General features: G+C 42.1%; 1 protein-coding gene and 1 pseudogene across 1 annotated transcript; both read right to left on the bottom strand.

The window, feature by feature from the left end:
• Window positions 1–1,435: 1,435 nt before the first annotated feature.
• Window positions 1,436–3,761, bottom strand: CCDC184 (coiled-coil domain containing 184). The gene has a single exon (XM_006052429.4). It carries the CDS (start codon window positions 3,253–3,255, stop codon window positions 2,668–2,670), a length of 588 nt encoding a protein of 195 aa, XP_006052491.1. The 5' UTR covers window positions 3,256–3,761; the 3' UTR covers window positions 1,436–2,667.
• An 11,878-nt stretch (window positions 3,762–15,639) lies between these two features.
• Window positions 15,640–16,713, bottom strand: LOC102394698 (annotated as a pseudogene).
• Between the last annotated feature and the right edge of the window lie 1,072 nt (window positions 16,714–17,785).

Raw genomic sequence — 17,785 nt, 5'->3', positions numbered from 1 at the left:
CTGTAACAGAAAACTATCTTCCAGCCCTCAGGGACACTTCCTTCCTAATATACTTTAGCTGCCCTCTCTAAGGCCCCAGCACATATTCCCTAACCACTGCACAACTCAAGCCATCCTCTGGTCATCCTATGTGTACAAAAGTTGGCTTTACAACCTGTTTGACCCATAATTACAGGACATTTTGAAGAAAGGCCATGTAAGCTTGGGAATCTCATCATCCCCTTGACTGCCCTGAATGATAAGAGCTCTTTAGGTAGGGAAGGATTATATTAAACTAGAACCTTCCCTAAATGTGTTTTCCCAGAGGAGCCAGTCAACACCATCACCCCCATCCCGAGAGCTGTAAGAAACTAACATTTGCTTAAGATTTCTCAGGTGTCTCATTATTTTTCTCAAAAATGTTTGTCCCCATTTTACACAGACAGAAACTGAGTCTCAAGCAAGGAACCAAGTCTCAAGCAGTCATCTACTGTTGGATCTGAGACTCATTGCCAGTGCTCTTTCCACATCTCAGCATCACAGCTGCAGAAACATACATACATATATACACATACCTACATGCATACATATACACATTTGTAGGTGCAAGCATACACACACACACACACACACACACACACACAGCACCCCAGCTCATTATTCTCCCAAATTTTGTTTGAAGTAGCCTTAGGAAGGCTCCAGTGCCCAAGGGAGCAGACTAGAGCTGATGTCAGGCTAAGCTCCGGGGGAAACACCTTACCAGCATTCTCCACTAGAGGCCTGAGGCAGTTTTTGTGGTTTCCTTTGTGATGTGTCAACCCTTCCCTGGTGGCTCAGAGGATAAAGCCTCTGCCTGCAATGCAGGAGACCGGGGTTTGATCCCTGGGTTGGGAAGATCCCCTGGAGAAGGAAATGGCAACCCACTCCAGTATTCTTGCCTGGAGAATCCCATGGATGGAGGAGCCCGGTGGGCTACAGTCCATGGGGTCGCAAAGAGTCTGACTTCACTTTCACTTCACTTTGTGATGTGTCACTCTGCCAGAGATCCCAGGCAATCCCTCCTGAACAATGCCCCCTCCCTACCCCTCCCATGAAACAGGTGTCATGCCTACCATTCCAGGACTCCACTTTGGAAATCATCTCCTGGGAACCAGGTGCTCCACTGAAACGTCTCCTGCACATCTGGAGTTCTGGCTACTAAAAAAGCCTTGTTTGGGAATCTCAACGTGTACCCTCTCCTTCCTCAGTCCAGCTTGAGGTCAAAGTCCAGGATGGAAGTGACAGCAGGTAAAGATGGCAATGCATATCCCAGTCAGGGCAGGGACAGTCAACTCTTTGGAACCAGAGGCAAGAAGAGAGGAGGGAAGGCATGATCCCTGTAGTTCCCACTAAGCCTGTGTCCATGCAGTGGGTCCAGAAGCCCCACCCTGCCATTGCCCTAGTACCAGTCAGCAAGGAGGGGAGATGACGCCTCTTTATTAAGGTTAACACCAAGGAAAGCATTGAGAAGGAATACACAGAGGAAGAGGAAGGGCACACAAAGTCACCACTTGAGGAGGTGGGAGGGAGGCATATCAGTTAGGAACCCCAGGACAGCCACATGCTTCATGCCCTGGTTGTGGGGGAAAAGAGGAGAGGAGAGGGGAAAGCATGAGAGCCTGGGGCTCACAGAAGGTCTGAAGCCCCCTGAACCTAACACCAGAGCCACAAGCCCTGCCCCTCAGGGCTCACACACTACTACACAGGTCAACACACATAATGCACACAAGACATTATGGAGGCAACACCGAGAGTCAGCGGGCAGGGAAGTATTGACAGGAAAAGGAACTGAAGTTAAGCAGGTATAGCCAGGAGAGAGACAGTTTTCAGCTGCGGCCCCCAAGAGTCCCTCAAATGCCCCCGAAATCTGGGCTGTTGCTGAGCACCCCCACCCCCCAAGTCTCTGCCTGTGAACTGGGCTCTTTGTTCTCTAAGCCCCAGTGAGTGGATAAAGCAATCCCAGATGAAGTCAGTGACAAGGCAGGATCCGCTCTGCATGCAAAATCCTAGAGGTTGAGCTATAATGTCTTCATGCACATTCAGAGCCAGCTCCTCCCAGCCCAGGGGCCCTCGGAACCCCATTCACCCAGATTCCTAGGGCTGCAGTTCCCTCCTCAAGCTTCTTTTACCAATCAGCAGCCGCAGAGGTCTGTGAGGGGGAGAGGCTTCTGCAGAACGCTGAATAGCTTGAATTTCATCAGAAGGGTAAATTTTCTGTTGCCAGAACAGAATACCCCCAATTCCTTAATTTCTAGGTAAATCGTTAGAGATTATTTGCCATAGTCCTAGATAAGTCCTTTTTCAGAATAGAAAAAGCAGAATTTTATTTACACAAGTCAGGGGTTCTCCTGTTGGCTGGGGCGGGGGAAAGGGCAGGGTAGGGGATTGGATGGGAATCCAGAGGTGGGCGCTTCCTCTCCCGGAACCTCACCTTTCCGCAGTTTGCTACTTCTTGCTTGATGAGGCAGAAAGAATTCTTGATGCTCCCAAAGTCCTTCACCCTATAAATGCTTCCTCAAGGAAGTCTCTTCTGCCTGACCCACAAGAGCAGCGGTCGGAGTGAAGCACGCTGCATCACGCCGTTCAGTCCCCTTATGCACTCGGAAACCCAAAGTCAGCCCGGGAAAGTAGTGCCCCCTCGGAGTCCCCTCACAGAGAGGCCTCGCCCTCCAGCTGCAGCAGGGTAATGTCGGGCAGATCGAGGGGCTCCACAAGTGGCCCGTCCCCCTCCAGGAGGCCAGCACAGGGGCTCTCCGGGAGCTCACAGTGACTAGTGGGTGTGGCGGAGCTGGGCATCTCCTTTTCGTCTTCATCGTCGTCCTCCTCGTCCTCTGGATCGCGACCCAGCAAACCGCTGTCCCCGATCCCAGGCGAAGGGGTCTCCGGATCTCGGCGGGCGCCCGGGAAGTTCCCCTTGCTGCTGACCACGCCCAGGCCACCCTGGCGGGGCGCGGTGGTCATAATCTGGCACATGGAGACGATGGCTCGCTGGTTGGCGCACACGTCGTCCGAGAGTACCTGGATGTGCGAGGCCTGCTCGTCTAGGGCCCCCCGCATGGCCCTCACGTCCTCAAACAGGGCCTGCAGCTGGGCCTTCAGGTGCTCCATCAGTTCCTTCATGCCGCCGTTGTACTCCCCGGAGATCACGTCCCCCACGGCCGGCACGGTGGACACCTCCAGAGGGGCCGGCATATCGCCGCCGTCCTTGGTCATGATCTCCAGCAGACCTTCCTCCATTGAATGGCAGAAGCGGGCGGTGGCGGCTCGGGGTCCGGTCCAGCCCGGCCTCGGGGTGGGGGAAGGTACTGGGATGGGGAGAGGTGCCCGGAGGGGGTGGGAGGAGCCGAGGGAAGAGGAGGCTCCAGACAGGGGTGGAGAGGTGAGTCCCGGGCGGGGGGTGCCGGCAGAATCTGGGGAGGCCGGGAAGAGACGGCGGAACAAGGACCGGGCTACGTCCCAGGGCCGGCGTCTCTCCGGCTCGCCCCGGGGCGAAAGCGCCCTGCCCTGCCTAGACTCCTGAATTGCACCCGTGTCAGCGCCGCCCTCTGGGCGTCAAGAGCGTCAAGGGCCCGCCGGTTCTCTGGGTCACAGGAGCGCTCGCACAGGGGCCCAGGTTGAGGCCGAGGCGAGCGGGTCGACCTCGGGACTCCCCTTGGCCGTTAACGGGCAGCACCCGCGAGTGTGGTTGGAAGTGACAGGGGCGGGTCTCCCAGCGGCGCCGCGGATGCTCCTCTGTTTCCAAGGCGACGCACTGCACGTAAAAGACGTGTGTCTCCATGGCAACCAGGAAGTGGAGCAGAAAAGGGAGGACTGCTGGGAAGCTGCAGTGGGGCTCTGGATTCTGAGCTAGCGGGTGGAGCGGGAGGGGAGGGTACGCTGCAGTGGCCTCAGCTGAGGCTGAAAGAGCGTGTGGCAGCAATGTTTAATAGGGAAGCATGAGAGAGCAGTTTGCTGCATAAATCCCCATGTCGGGGAGACGTCGTCCCTCCCCTAGTCTGGGTAGTAGACACCGAGCGAGACTACCTTGGAAGATTTTCACCTGCCCGCAATCCATTCCCTGAGAATGGCGTTACAGCCGAGTCCTGCTTCTCTGTCCTCCTGCAGGAAAGCAGAGAGGGTAGAGAGCCCGATGCTATTTCCCAGACTTGAGCTGGGGTGAGCCGGCGCCCTGGAGCCGGCCCCGCCCGGCCTTAGCGGTGCAAATGCGCAGGAGGGCATTACGGAGGTTTCCGTCACGCCCTTCTGCTTTTGCAGTAAATCAGCCCTCGCTGTAGATAAGATGGTATCGAAGCCGAGAAAAGATGGAATTCCCTCCCATATGAGACCCAATCGCTCCTACCCAGGGCACTGGGGGCTCTTTCAGGCACTTTGACGGTGAGGCAAAGGGCTTCAGTTTTGAGAAAGAAAGCTCCGTAAGAATAGAGATTTTTGTCCCCTCCGTGTCCTCCAGCACGGAATCCCCAGCACTTAAAATAGAACCTGGCTCATAGTAAGTAAATGCTCAGTACTCTTGTTGAATGATTGCTTTAACAAGGACCACTGTGTCCCATTCCCTTGTCCAGAACTCTCCAGCTCACAGGTAGTGGATTTTAGGAGGCCTGAATTCAATTTTGTTTCGGCCATTTATTAGTTCAGAGACCTTGAATAAATCGTTTTTCTCATCTGTTAGTGGATCGGACTGGATAATATTTGGTAATATTATTTCTGACTCTGAGTAACACTGCGTCCGCTCACAGTTAAAAGGGTCAACTGTCGACAGTGTGTGGAACGGATGGCGGGAAAGCCCGGCAGTGTGGGGGGATTATGTAAGGGTAATTCCCTGTCCCCAGGCCCAGCGTCCAGGTACAGACATGCACTGAGTGTCTCAACCTTTGTGACAACTCCTTTCTCTTTTTGAGGAGTGGAGTGGGAAAGGAGGAGGAGGAAGAAAAGTTGAATTTAATATATTTACAGATGACTTCAGATTGAAAAGCAAACAATACCTGGGCAGCAGCATACTAATAATGACCTTAATAAATTGGAGAAGCCAAGTGATCAGAAACCAGAAATGAAGTTCACAAGAAGAAATAAATCTGGGGAAGAGAAATGATGTAACAGTTCAAGATGGGGAAGAGCTGGGTTTGGGTGAGTGTTTTGTATACTAGTGGTTCAGTGAGAGCGGATGGGGTACTTTGAGGTTTCCTTTGTTGCATACTCTAGTGATGAGGGGTGGGGCTGGCCCAGAGAAACTTTGCTGGCACTAAAGAACTTTTTGACTTATTCCTTGTCTTACTGCTATTAAAATAGAAAAAAACAAAAAAACAAAAAAACGGAAGAAGCAGGCAAGTATTCTAAACAGTAGAATGTTTAATCTAAGGCATTGTTAGTATAATAAAGTATTATACAACCCTTAAAAAATTGATATTCCAAAACAAATGTATGAACAAATTTTAAAAACCTATTTATGTCCTATATATTGTATTTTCTATGATTCAATCTTATTTACTTGCTCATTCTTTCTTTTATTCCACAAACTTATGACTCACCTTGGTTATCATCCCCACCTCTACCATGTGCCCCACAGGGTATTCTTAAAGCTGAGGAGAAGACAGAAACACTTTTCCCTGGTTTCCCTAAGCACAGCCAAAGTGCACTGTTATCCACAAAAACAGACTTTACCGAAAAGGAACTGTAGGAAAGCTAGAAATATACAAGACATACAAAAACAACAACTGAGCTTACACAGCATGAGTTTCTGATCATACTATAGCAAGCATATTCTTAGGGCTTATGGGTTCAACCCTGTGTGTGTGTGTTAGTCGCTCAGTCATGTCCAACTCTTTGCGACCACATGGACTGTAGCCTGCAAGGTTCCTCTGTCTATGGAATTCTCTAAGCAAGAATACTGGAATGGGTTGCTATTTCCTTCTCCAGGGTTCAACCCTGCTGTTCATCTCTCCCTGGAGGCCTTTGCTATAGTCAGGAAAAAAAAAAAAAAAAAAAACGCATGATTTTCAAATTTTTGCCTAGATCTGTTGCTTCACATCTCTTGACCAGCACTTCATATGGATGATTTCACCTTGCTAGCTCCCTTACTCGTCAGAGAGGTCCTTGCCTTCTACCTACAAAGACTAACCCTGTCCCCAATACAGGGCCTTGCACATTAGCCTTAACCTTACATTGAATACAGTCCCCATACAGTAGGACCTGGGTTATGCCATCATACAAGGCCCTTTGCCACTATTGTTGAGGATACCATGTATGTCAAGGCTTTCAGCATAAGATTACATCATGCTGCCCAGAGACGCTGGCATGAGGTCTGCTGAGAGTTCGGGGGGTCTGAGCCTAGAGGGAGGGGAAATTACTGGAGAAGCACAAAAGAACATGGGAGACAGTGCAGAGATCAAGGGGTGTGGCTGATCCAGTCAAGTTCCAGGTCAGGTATTTGACAGCCAAGGGTAGGTGGGACCTGGGGGTGTGGACTAGTCACAGGACTTGAAAATACAAGGAGACAATTGGTGCCTCAGATTCAGAACCAGATAATTTTAGGAATTCTGTGGGGAGTTGACCTAAGGGGAAATAGGAGAAGGGTCTAGTCTCAGAAAAGCAAGGGGGCAGATGCAGAGAGCGGAGCAGAGCCTCAGTCAGCTGGCTGGGTTACGGAACTGAGCTCTCTGGAAGTCAGTGGCCTGGGGTTTGTTGAGTGCGTCCATCCCCAAGCTGAATGGGTACTCTGGCCACACCACTGGAGTATTCACACACAGCAAGAAAACAATAACCCTTGTGCACTCTTCTCTGCTTCCTGCCTTTTTCTTGGGAATCAGCTGTTCCAGAATCAGCTGAGAATTAGCTGTTCTATTTCTTCATCCCAATCTCATCAGCCTATGGGGGGGAAGAGACTCCATGCTGCATCGGTAAAAAGTCCCCATGAGGTACACCTAGTTCCAAGCTTGGAATTCTCACTAAACCTGAAATTCTTAGTAGTGTCTGCCATTTTCCTGTCTGCTGTCTTGTGTATCTCCAGTCTTGGTTTTATATGACTTGTGTACATTTTGTACTATAAATGCAGCAGTCATAATGAGGCTGCTAGCTTGACTCAGATCTAGAATGATGGTCAAAGTCAAGGAACAGCTGACTGCTACACCACAGGTCTGCAATCCCAGACACTGCTCCCCAAATGTAAATTTTATGAAGCTGAGTTGCCCTGCAGCCCATCTCAGCATGATACCACATTCAAAAGAAACACATCTAATAACCAAAAAGAATTAAAAAGCAATTGAGATTTTTATTATGGTCTCTGGAAAAACTCTAAAGGGGTTTACATTCTTAGCACAGAGAAAAACATCTTAAACTTCTCACATTCTTAGCACAGAGAAAAACATCTTAAACTTCTCTTCCCTCCTGCTCTATTCATCTTGCTCAAATGACCATAGCTGCTGCTACCCTTCTCTCTCCTTTCTCCCCAAACACCTCCAAACTTCCACTCAAGCCTGGCCCTTGCTTTTTCACTCCCCTGCCCCCTTTACTTCTTGAGCGTATTTCTTTTATCTTCTGCAAGAAGTTCCTTGTCCTTTTCAGCTCTTTTGATTCTGTCTTTCAATCCCCTGATCTGCACAGGTACCAGGAGCCCCAGCTGTCAATGACAGGGGTCTCCTTCCAAAAGGATAAGAAAGATCAAGAGACTGAGAATACTCACATTGTTGTGGATTTTGTCTGTCACATAGACTAAATTTTCTCAGCATGAGAGAATGGTTTGCCTGGTGTTAACAGCCAACGTGCTTTGCTCATCTCCTCCACACTTGTACAGAGGAAATGGGCATGATCATTTGCAAGAATCCTAAACCATATGAGCCTCTGACTGAAGGGAGTGGGGTCCAACTGTGATGTCCCTACTGTCACAGACATGGTCATGAGGTGACATACACAGATACACACAGTCACACTAAAGGCCTGAGCTAGACTTTCAGTCGCTTGCTTTGTGCCTTCAACCTAATTTTAGGAATCCCAAAAGTCACCCCTCCCCATTTCTTTCTCGTATTAACTTTATTAACCCGTATTAACTTTACTCAGAGCAAAAATTCCAGGGGAACTTTCTAAATTCTCACACAGTTTGCAGTACCACTGAAAATAACCTGTCATTTCAGTTAAACCCTGCTTGGCTGGTTTTCTTCATTGTCCACTGCAACAGCTTCTCTTGTATCAACACTTGCAAAGGCTTTTTCACCTTTCGGTGCATGTTTAGTTATTTATCCTGTACCATGCTAGACATGACTAGTTCTAGTCCAGGTTTCACCAGGCAATTGGCCATAGATACAGACATTCCAAGATGACCTCTGGGGCGGGGTCTCATGTACCCTCTTCATGCATCCTCTCCATGTATCTTCTACCCCCAGAAAGTTGCCCATAGCTTAGGACCTGGTTTGTCCCCAAGTCAGTATCCTTATCAGGCATGAATAGTGTTGCATCACCTGAGAACACCCACAGTTTCTGGTACCATGGTGCAATTTTTCTTGGCAAATTGCCTCTCCCAGAATATCAGTCAAATTTGGAGGAACTTATGTCCAAGTGTCTGGACAGGGTACGGACTATGGTATGTCTACTTCTGACTTCTTTTCCATTTAAAGAATTATTAGAAATTGACTTATGCAAACTTCCAGTTCCCTTCTCACCTGTCATATCTTTCTACCTCTGACTTCTCTTCCATTTAAAGAATTCTTAGAAATTGACTTATGCAAACTTCCAGGTCCCTTCTTACCTCTCATATCTTGAGAAAGTCTGTAGACAATTTATCCAAAAATGTTCAGGTCTCACTCTTACTAATGCCTCTATTTATGCTCTCTCCAGATTTCTCAGAAGCCCTAAAAGTACAATTGAAAGTGGTTCCTACCACTTCCCTCTTGCTTTGAGGTGGTATTCTGAGGGCCAACAAGGCACTGCCAGCTGCCCTAGTAGAGCACCCACTGAGAGGTGCACTGTGGTTCTATCCAACACGCACAACTACACTAGTATTTGTGATTGTGTCATGAACAGGGTCCCCTAAATGTAATCCACATCTTCAAAGGACCACAATGGTGCTGCACCTTAGGCAGAAGTGAGGAGAAGGGCCCTTTCTCCAACTTTTTCACTGAGGCCCTGAAGCCCCTGGTTTAAGAAGTCTTACAGGAAACCAGCTCTATCTTCTGTGGTCAACCACACACTCAGTTTATAGATGCAGTGCCTGTTTTGTTTGTTTCAAGGCACAAGGATCCCCTTCATTCTAGAAGTCTCTAGTCCTTCTGCTTTATACGTCTCCACAGCCATTAACATCTGTGATACTGTATTTTTACTTGTTTGTTTATTTATATATTTATTTATTGTCTTTCACCTCCCACTAGGTGTGAAGTGAAAGATCCCTAAAGAGCCATTAGGGCAGAGGTTTGGTTTTGCTCACTGCCTGGTACCTGGGAGGTGCTCAATAAATATTTGTTGAATAGTTGAATGAATGAATCCATACCTAGAAAAATAAACATCTCCCTTAAGGACACCTAGCCTCCAGAGCTCCAACTCTGCCTTATCTTAGAGAGCAGGTTGTCTATGGTTTCAGCCATCTACTATGATCTATGGCTTATGTTCACACAATTCAATAGCCCTTTTAGTGGCTTTCCTTGAATAAAGGAATACTTACTATAAGACACACGGAAGTCCCCACCTCTTGCAAAACAGAAAAGTACTTGTAACTTTGAAATAAGAATTACCATATAGCCAGCCACCCACTGGAATCCCCAGTGGCATATTCTGCCACCATCCCCATCAAAGTCTCAAAGGTTGGGGCCAAGTTTTAGTCCAATGTCAAGGTCAGACGATTGCATGCTCTCCCCTCCCCTCAAATGTTTGAGAATGAAATGATGCCAAGCCTGCATCCTGTATGTCACAGAGAAGTCCTGATTTATACTCTTATTCTATTAGAGACAGCCTTTAAAAAAGTACCCTGCCAATGGTTATAAGATTGGTAGCTAACTGAGAAAGGATATTATTACTATGCTGTAAAGATTACTATGCTGTAAAGTTAGGGTTTCTCTTCCCTTTGAGTTCCTGAGCTGATAGACTAGTAATTTAGTGTAATGTTAGCCCAGGTTACTGTATACTATAAAAAAAAAATTGAGGCCTTTTTGTCCTCTCCTTATCCCATCCTTACTTATGTTATAAAAACAAAACAAGCAAAAACTCTCCACATTGATCACATATATAAGAGATATAAAGATCAGTTTTTCCAGGATAGTAAAATCAAATTAAAAACCAAACATCAAACATAGATCAGAAAAGCAATATTCCAGGAATTGAGGTTAGTCTTCAATCAATATTAGTAGGACAATTTCAATAACAACTTGCTATTCCCAACAGTGTTATCTAGGTCTCTAAGAAGCAGAGGGCAGTTTCACTGGTAATTGCCCAGATCAAATGCATTAATCTGGAATTCAGTTCCCCTCAGAGGGCGATCCTGAGTCACATATCTAATCTCCCGTTCATCACATCTCATCTATCACCATATCACACACACTTCCAGGTGCCTCATATTTTATTAAAAATCAATTCCAGCTTACCAGGGACATTAGTGGCTTTTGCTTTTCAACAGAACAATGAGTACCATCTGAGACACTTGCAGGTGTGAAAGACAATAAACTGCCCACAATTTTACATTATTAGATCATTGAAATCACTGGTGTTTCCATTGTAATGAGATCTCTGGGACATAAGGTCTCTCTGCTTCATGCTTGTGGATTTTTATTAGTGTTTCGGGGGCATTCTTTTCATAAAAAGAGTAATTAAGGAGACAGATTCTAAGGAGATGGAGATGGAGCATGGAATGATACCAGGGCTATAATTTGAGTCTAAGGTCTAAGGGAATAAAGGAAATAATCAACAGAGATGAGAGACAAGGAAAAGCTAGAAGGAGATCCTCAACAAATTTTAAACTCTGAAACCAGCACAGTGGATAGAGGGCAGCATCACCCCCTGATTCTACTATGAGGACAAGAAGCAAAATGAAATATTTAAGCAAATTTTTTAGAGCACTTTTTGAGAGTGCCAGATAAGTGAGAGAAAGGAGCTTGAATTTCCTTTCTAGGAGGACTTGAAAACTGGGAGAGTCTTACTTGTCTGAGTTTAGCTTGGAAAGAAATTGGTTTATTTACCCTTAAGACCAGTTCTATGATATTTTGGCACCCCACTGCCCACATTTGAACCACAAACCCAAAGCTTAAAGAGTCCTGAAGTGACTGTGTATATTTCAAAATAAGATGTTCAGTAATCTCTGATCCCATAGACCCTTCTCTAGTCCATTTCCTTCTCCCCTTTTCAATAGGCAGGGCCATCATTCAGGCCCTGGTTATCTCACTCCTGGAGGAATGTGAGAGTTCCACTTTCAGCCTTTCCTCTGGCCCTCCCTTCGTTTCTTCCTGCACATCACAGCATTTAGAGAAATCTACCTTAAATTCAGGTTTGAGCCTTTTTTTCACAGCTTAAATATTCCCTAGACTTCCCATAGCTTCCAGCCTCTTTCCCACTCCTTTCTGCCTCACAGCTTGCCTTCTCGATGTACATACGCCTAGCACGCTTTCATTCCTCCCTACCGCATTCATGCTGCTCTCTAAGTTTTCTCATCTTTTTTTCTCTTTCCTTTTCCTTTGGGCCTTTATTAATTGTGAAAATATAATGCAAATATATAAAAGTAAATAAACATAACACATAAAATTTAGTGAATAAAGGCAATAAATGCACAACCATTCTCTCCAGGTCAGGAAATAAGAGTATTGCAGTCATCTTTCCTCCCCCAGTGTACCTCATTGCTATGCTGAAGTCAAAACTCTCCCTCCTGTGAGAAACCACTGTCTTGATTGCCATGATAATAATTGTCTTGCTTTTCTCTATAGTTTCTCACATATTTATACATTGCTAAACAATATAATGTAATTTTGCCTGTTTTTGAACATTATATGGATGGAATCACAATGAATTTATTCATTCACTTGAACTTTATATGAATGGAACCATACATTTTATTGTTTTGTGTCTTGCTTCTTTTTCACAACATTTGTCAAAGTCATCAGCATTTTGGGGATACCTGTGCTTTGTTCATATTTGTTGTTCTACTGGATTCCACTGCATGAATATACTGCAGTGTATTTATCTATCTTCTACTGCTGTGTTCTACTATTGGAGAAGGAAATGGCAACCCACTCCAGTGATCTTGCCTGGAGAATCCCAGGGACGGGGGAGCCTGGTGGGCCACCGTCTGTGGGGTCGCACAGAGTCGGACACGACTGAAGCGACTTAGCAGCAGCAGCAGTAGCATGTTCTACTATTGGTGGGCATATCCATTGTTTTAAAATTTAGGCTATTACTGGGTGATATTTTAGTACATATCTTATGGTGCATATAAAATTTTTTTTGTAAAGTGTATGCATACAGATGGACTTGATGAATCATAAGATATGAGCTTCAGTCTATTAGAAAATATCAAATTGTTTTCAAAAGCAGTTATAATAGTTTACACTCCACTAGCAGGATGAAAGATCTCATTACTCCACAATCTCTCCAACATTTGGTATTGTCAGACTTTTAATTATAAATTTCTCTCTGATATAGTAATCCCAAGTGTCTAGACAGTGCCTGGCTCATAGTATGCATGCATTAAATATTTGTTGAATAAACTAATATTTCTTAATTTCCAAACATAGGAATTTTGTGGTTATCTTTATATTAATAGCTTAACTCCATTGTAGTTAAAGAACCTTTCCTGTTCAATATCAATCTTTGGAAATTTGTTGGAATTTGTCTAATAGACAAGTTGTTTGTAATTGTTATATACATGCTTCAAGGAAGAATATATGTTTTGTGTTTGTTGGATGCAAAGTTTAGAGACATCCATTATTACAAAATTTAAAACAAATTTATAAAATGTTTATTAAAATTTTTATACCCTAAGTGATTTTTCTATACATACTACAAATGACTAAAAAGAGGCTTTTATAATCTTCTACTACATTTTTGAATTTATCCTTCTGATAAATTTTTTGTAGTTCTGATAATTTTTGCTTTATATATTCTAGTGCTGTGCTGTAATTAAAAAATTTATCGTATTTTCCTGGTGACTTGAACAGTTTTCATTATTGGGCAGTTTTCTTATTCACCACTAATGCTTTTGCCTTAAAGTAACTGATATGAATATAGCCATACCAGCTTTCTTTTGAATTGGGTGCATGATTTCTCCTTTTTCATTACTTTCAACTTTCAAAGTTTTAAGCGTATTTCTAATAGCTAGCATATTTTGTTTTGTTTTGCTTTTTGTCCATTTTGTTGGCCTTTTCTTTTATCTAGCTCATTTAGTGCAGTTATATTTAGTAATAATAATTTGGATTTAAACCAAATTTGTGGATTTATCTATTTCTCATTTCTGTTGGGTTTTGCTTCCTATATTTAGAAGTTATTTTATTAGATGTTTAACAGTTTAGGATTGTTATGTCCTTTTGCTGAATTGACCACTAAAATAATTACAAAATGGCCTTTCTTTATTTCTAGTAAAATTCATTGCTCTTTACTTAGTTCAATATTCAGGGAACCACTTTAGCTTTTCTGTTTAGTGTTTGCATGCTATATACTTTCCATTTCTTTTCTTTTGTCATGTCTGTGCCTTTACATTTTATGTAGCTTTCTTATAGACAGAAAGTACTTGAGTTTTACTTTTTATCCAACCCTACCATCTCTACCCTTTAATTGGAATGTTTAGATCATTTATACTTATTATAACTGTTAATAGAATGAGTTTCAGTCTATCATTTGCTGTTTTGTTTTCTATTTGTCTTATCTTTTCTTTGTTTCTTTTTCCGTATTTCCATTCCAATGTTTAGACTAAGCAAACCTTAAAATTAATTTTTTTACCTTGGGTTTTGGCTTTTTAGTTCTTGCTTTTCTCTTTGTTTTGTTTTGTTGTTAATGCTTTAGAGCAGTTCTTTTCCAATAGAATTTTCTGTGAACATGGAATTCTATATCTGCATTGTTCGGTATGGTAACCACTAGCCACATATAACTATTCAAGACTTGAAGTATAGTTAGTATGACTAAGGAACTGAGTTTTAAATTTTTATTAATTTTAATAGCCACGTGTGGCAAGCAGCTGTTGTATTAGACTGTGTCATTCAATAGTTTACAATATACATCCTTAACTTGTCACAATGTAAGAACCTTACAATAACATACTTTCATTTTCTCCTTTTTGGTTTTGTTGTCACACATATTACTTCTATATAAGTTAAAAACCTGAATGCGCTTTATTTTTACTTTAATCATTTACCTTCTTAAAATAAATAAAATTTGAGAAAAATGTTTTAAAATACTTTACCTAGTATTTATCAATTTTTGCATGGTCTATTCTTTTGTATTGATCCAAATTTTCATGTTATTTTTTTTCTGCCTGAAGAACTTCATTTAGCATTTCATCTGTTTATTTAAAATGGTCTTTATTTCATCTTTATGTGTGAAAGAGATTTTCTCTGGGTAAAAAATTCTGGGTTGACCCTTGTCTTCACCTTGTGTAGCTTTTTTAAGAACTCTGTGGTTGCTGTTTCCTTTGTTCTTCTGTAGTTGGGGGATGGCAAACTTTCATGTAAAGTTTCAGGTAGTCTTTTAGGTTTTTGCAAGCCCTATAAGTCTCTCTTGAAACTACTCAACTCTGTCTTTGTAGAACAGAAGCAACCACAGTGAATATATAAATGAATGCATTGGGGCTGTATTCCAACTAAACTTTGTTTACAAAAACAAGAGGTGAATCAAATTTGACCCATGGCCATGGTTTGCCTATCCTGCTCAGTATGTAATTTGGTCTCTGGAATATCTTTATCCTTGGTTTTTAGCAGTTTGATTATGATGTACCTTGGCCTTGTTTTCTTTAAGCTTATTATGCCTGGCTTTCACTAACCTTTCAAATTTTGAATTTTTTAGTCATTATTTCTTTAAATACTTGTATAGTTCCTATTCTGGGGCTTCCCAGGTGGTGCTAGTGATAAAGAACCCAGCTGCCAATGCAGGAGACATAAGAGTGAGTGAGGTGAGTGAGTTCAGTCCCTGGGTTGGGAAGATCCCCTGGAGGAGAGCATGGCAACTCCATGTATTCTTGCCTGGAGAATCCCAGGGACAGAGGAGCCTGGCAGGCTACAGTCCACAGTGTTGCAAAGAGTCAAACATGACTGAAGTGACAACATGCAGGCACAGCTCTTCTGAAACTTCAGTTACATGTATTTTAAACTGCTTGATATATCTCACAGATCACTTTTGCTCTGATCCTTTCTTTTTCAATATTTTTTTCCCTCTGCTTCATTTTGAATAGTTTCTATTTCTATGTCTTTAAGTTCTCTAATCTTTTCTTCTGTAGCCCATAATTGTATTTCCCTCGTGAAATTTTAAAATTTTATTCATTTTTAGAATTTTATAATCTTCATTTTACTCAATATTAAACTTTAAAATGTGTGCTAAATTATCAAAATATTACTTTGACTCACAATAATATTATACATATTTAAACTCAGCACAATTACAAAATAAAACTGTTTACTTAAACAACAGGATTCTCCTCTAATAAAAATAACTTTAAATAAAAGGTCAACCTCAAACTTGTGTTACTGTTTCACTCTTTGGCCTCCATTGTCCAGAAACAGGTACATTTCAACTCATTTCTTTAATGGATATTTTGCAACAACTTTCTGAAGTTTTCCAATTCTTTCATATTTATAGAAATTCTTCCAAATGCATTAGACAATGGTACTATTTCCTGTCAATTTGGATGAATTTCATACATGGGCCCACTTTCCGGTGTATTTGCTATCAATGTCTCTCAAAACAAGAACTTTAAGGCAGTGCCCAAACCCTGAGTCTGAATATTCTCCACAGTCAACATTTAAACCAGCCAACACAATCCATAATTTTGGAAACATCTCTAAACTGTGTCCTAAAATGTGCCTATAATTGGCTTGCCTCTTTTTTAATTCCAAGCCAAAAAAATGAATTCCATAAAATAAAAAAAATGTTTTTACTTTATTAAATATTTCCAAGACTAATTTTTGAATCTTGTTGTCAGAAACTTAAACTTCATTTTCAGTGAACAGTTGGAAATCTGGGTGCCCAGTTGGTAGTAGCATTTTAGATAATGGCCTTAATTCTTTTAAGTAAGGAAAATACATGTTCTTAGGCTTTCTTGTCCTTCAGTCAAAATTCCATCACACCCACTGGTGAAATTCTGCAGTGTGTGTCCCCATTTTCCAAACAGCTATCTTGTAAAAGCTCTCTCGCACTCAAACACACATTATCGCTTGCATGTAGTCCAGATATGTCTGAAGTACACAACTGTTTTACACAAAGACCTTCTAGCCATCTGTGAAAAATGTTCTCTTCACGTTTCCCTTGCCTAGAAGCCAAAATATTTAAATATCTTTCATTGTCTGTGACTTTATTTTCTTCATAAACAGTGATATTCCCTGTCTTCCAAGCATCTGGCCCTTCTCACTGTGTAATGTTTAGGATTAAGAACAATCTACGTATTCATGCCAACCTATCATATTCAGCTGATACGTCATCAGCTTCACAGAGGCTGTCTGAGGAATCATCATACTTGACCCACTGAACAACAGTTTTCTGTGTTTCCTCACTTAGAGATTCACCCCAAACTGTGTTACTCAGCTTGTTCATATCTTGAGTGAGCTTATTGGCTTCTTCAGAATACCTGTATCTTGTGGATTTAATTTAACTTTAATTAAAACACTAAATTTTTAATGTTTAACATTTGTATTACTTCTTATATTGAACTTATTTGCTTTATCCTATAGCATACACAAAACAGTCTCACAATGCCAATATTAGTACTAACAAAAAAACTGCACAATGAAGTTTAAGAGTTGTTTAGTTCTTAGAATATGACCCACTTGAAGAAGGACAAATTCCTATGTTCGAAGGTCAATTGAAATAAATCTTTGTTTTCGGTTATGTTACCAATATTATACACATTTAGGTCTCTTTTGTTTTCAGTTTTAGGGCTTGCCCTTTTTTTCTGTTTTGTTTAATTTACTTTTTGAATATGTTAAATAATTACATGATTCTAAAGTCAAAACTACATTAAAAATACACTCAAAGGAGTCCCCCTTCCACCCCTATCCCCTTATCCTAGTTCCCCCATCACCTATGAATAAATATTTTCATTAGTTTCTGGTTAATCTTTCCAATGTTTCATTTTATTCAAAGGATAGTTACTATATACATTGTTCTGCCCTTCACCTCACATAAAACATGTGATAATTATTCTATAGCAACATATAAAAATATTTGTTATATATATAACATATACAATGTACATTATACATATATATGTACTATATATGAATAATTATAATTATATAATGTACTATATATACACATTATATATAATGTATACATAAATATATGTGTATAATGTTTACAGCTTCATAGTATTCCATTGTGTACCATAGCTTATTCAGATCCCCACTATTGATAGTATTTGTGACATTTCTAGGATTTTTACCATTAAAAATAATGCCACAATGACTAACCTTGTGCACGTATTATTTCAAGTTTGTGCAGATGTACTTTTAGTATGAGCACTATGTGTGCAAGTATACTCAGTTGTGTCCAGTTCTTTGTGACCCCATGGACTGTAGCCTGCAAGGCTCCTCTGTCCATGGAATTTTCCAGGCAAGAATACTGGAGTGGGTTGCCATTTCCTACTCCAGGGGATCTTCCTAACCCA

This window comes from Bubalus bubalis, chromosome 4 (assembly GCF_019923935.1).
Source record: "Bubalus bubalis isolate 160015118507 breed Murrah chromosome 4, NDDB_SH_1, whole genome shotgun sequence".
NCBI classification, from domain to species: domain Eukaryota; kingdom Metazoa; phylum Chordata; class Mammalia; order Artiodactyla; family Bovidae; genus Bubalus; species Bubalus bubalis.
The sequence above is the reverse complement of the archived record's forward strand: the minus strand, read 5'-3'. Positions and strand labels throughout refer to the sequence as shown.

Excerpts from the sequence above, each read along its gene's own strand:
- CCDC184 (XM_006052429.4), bottom strand. The coding sequence starts at position 3,255 with ATGGAGGAAGGTCTGCTGGAGATCATGACCAAGGACGGCGGCGATATG.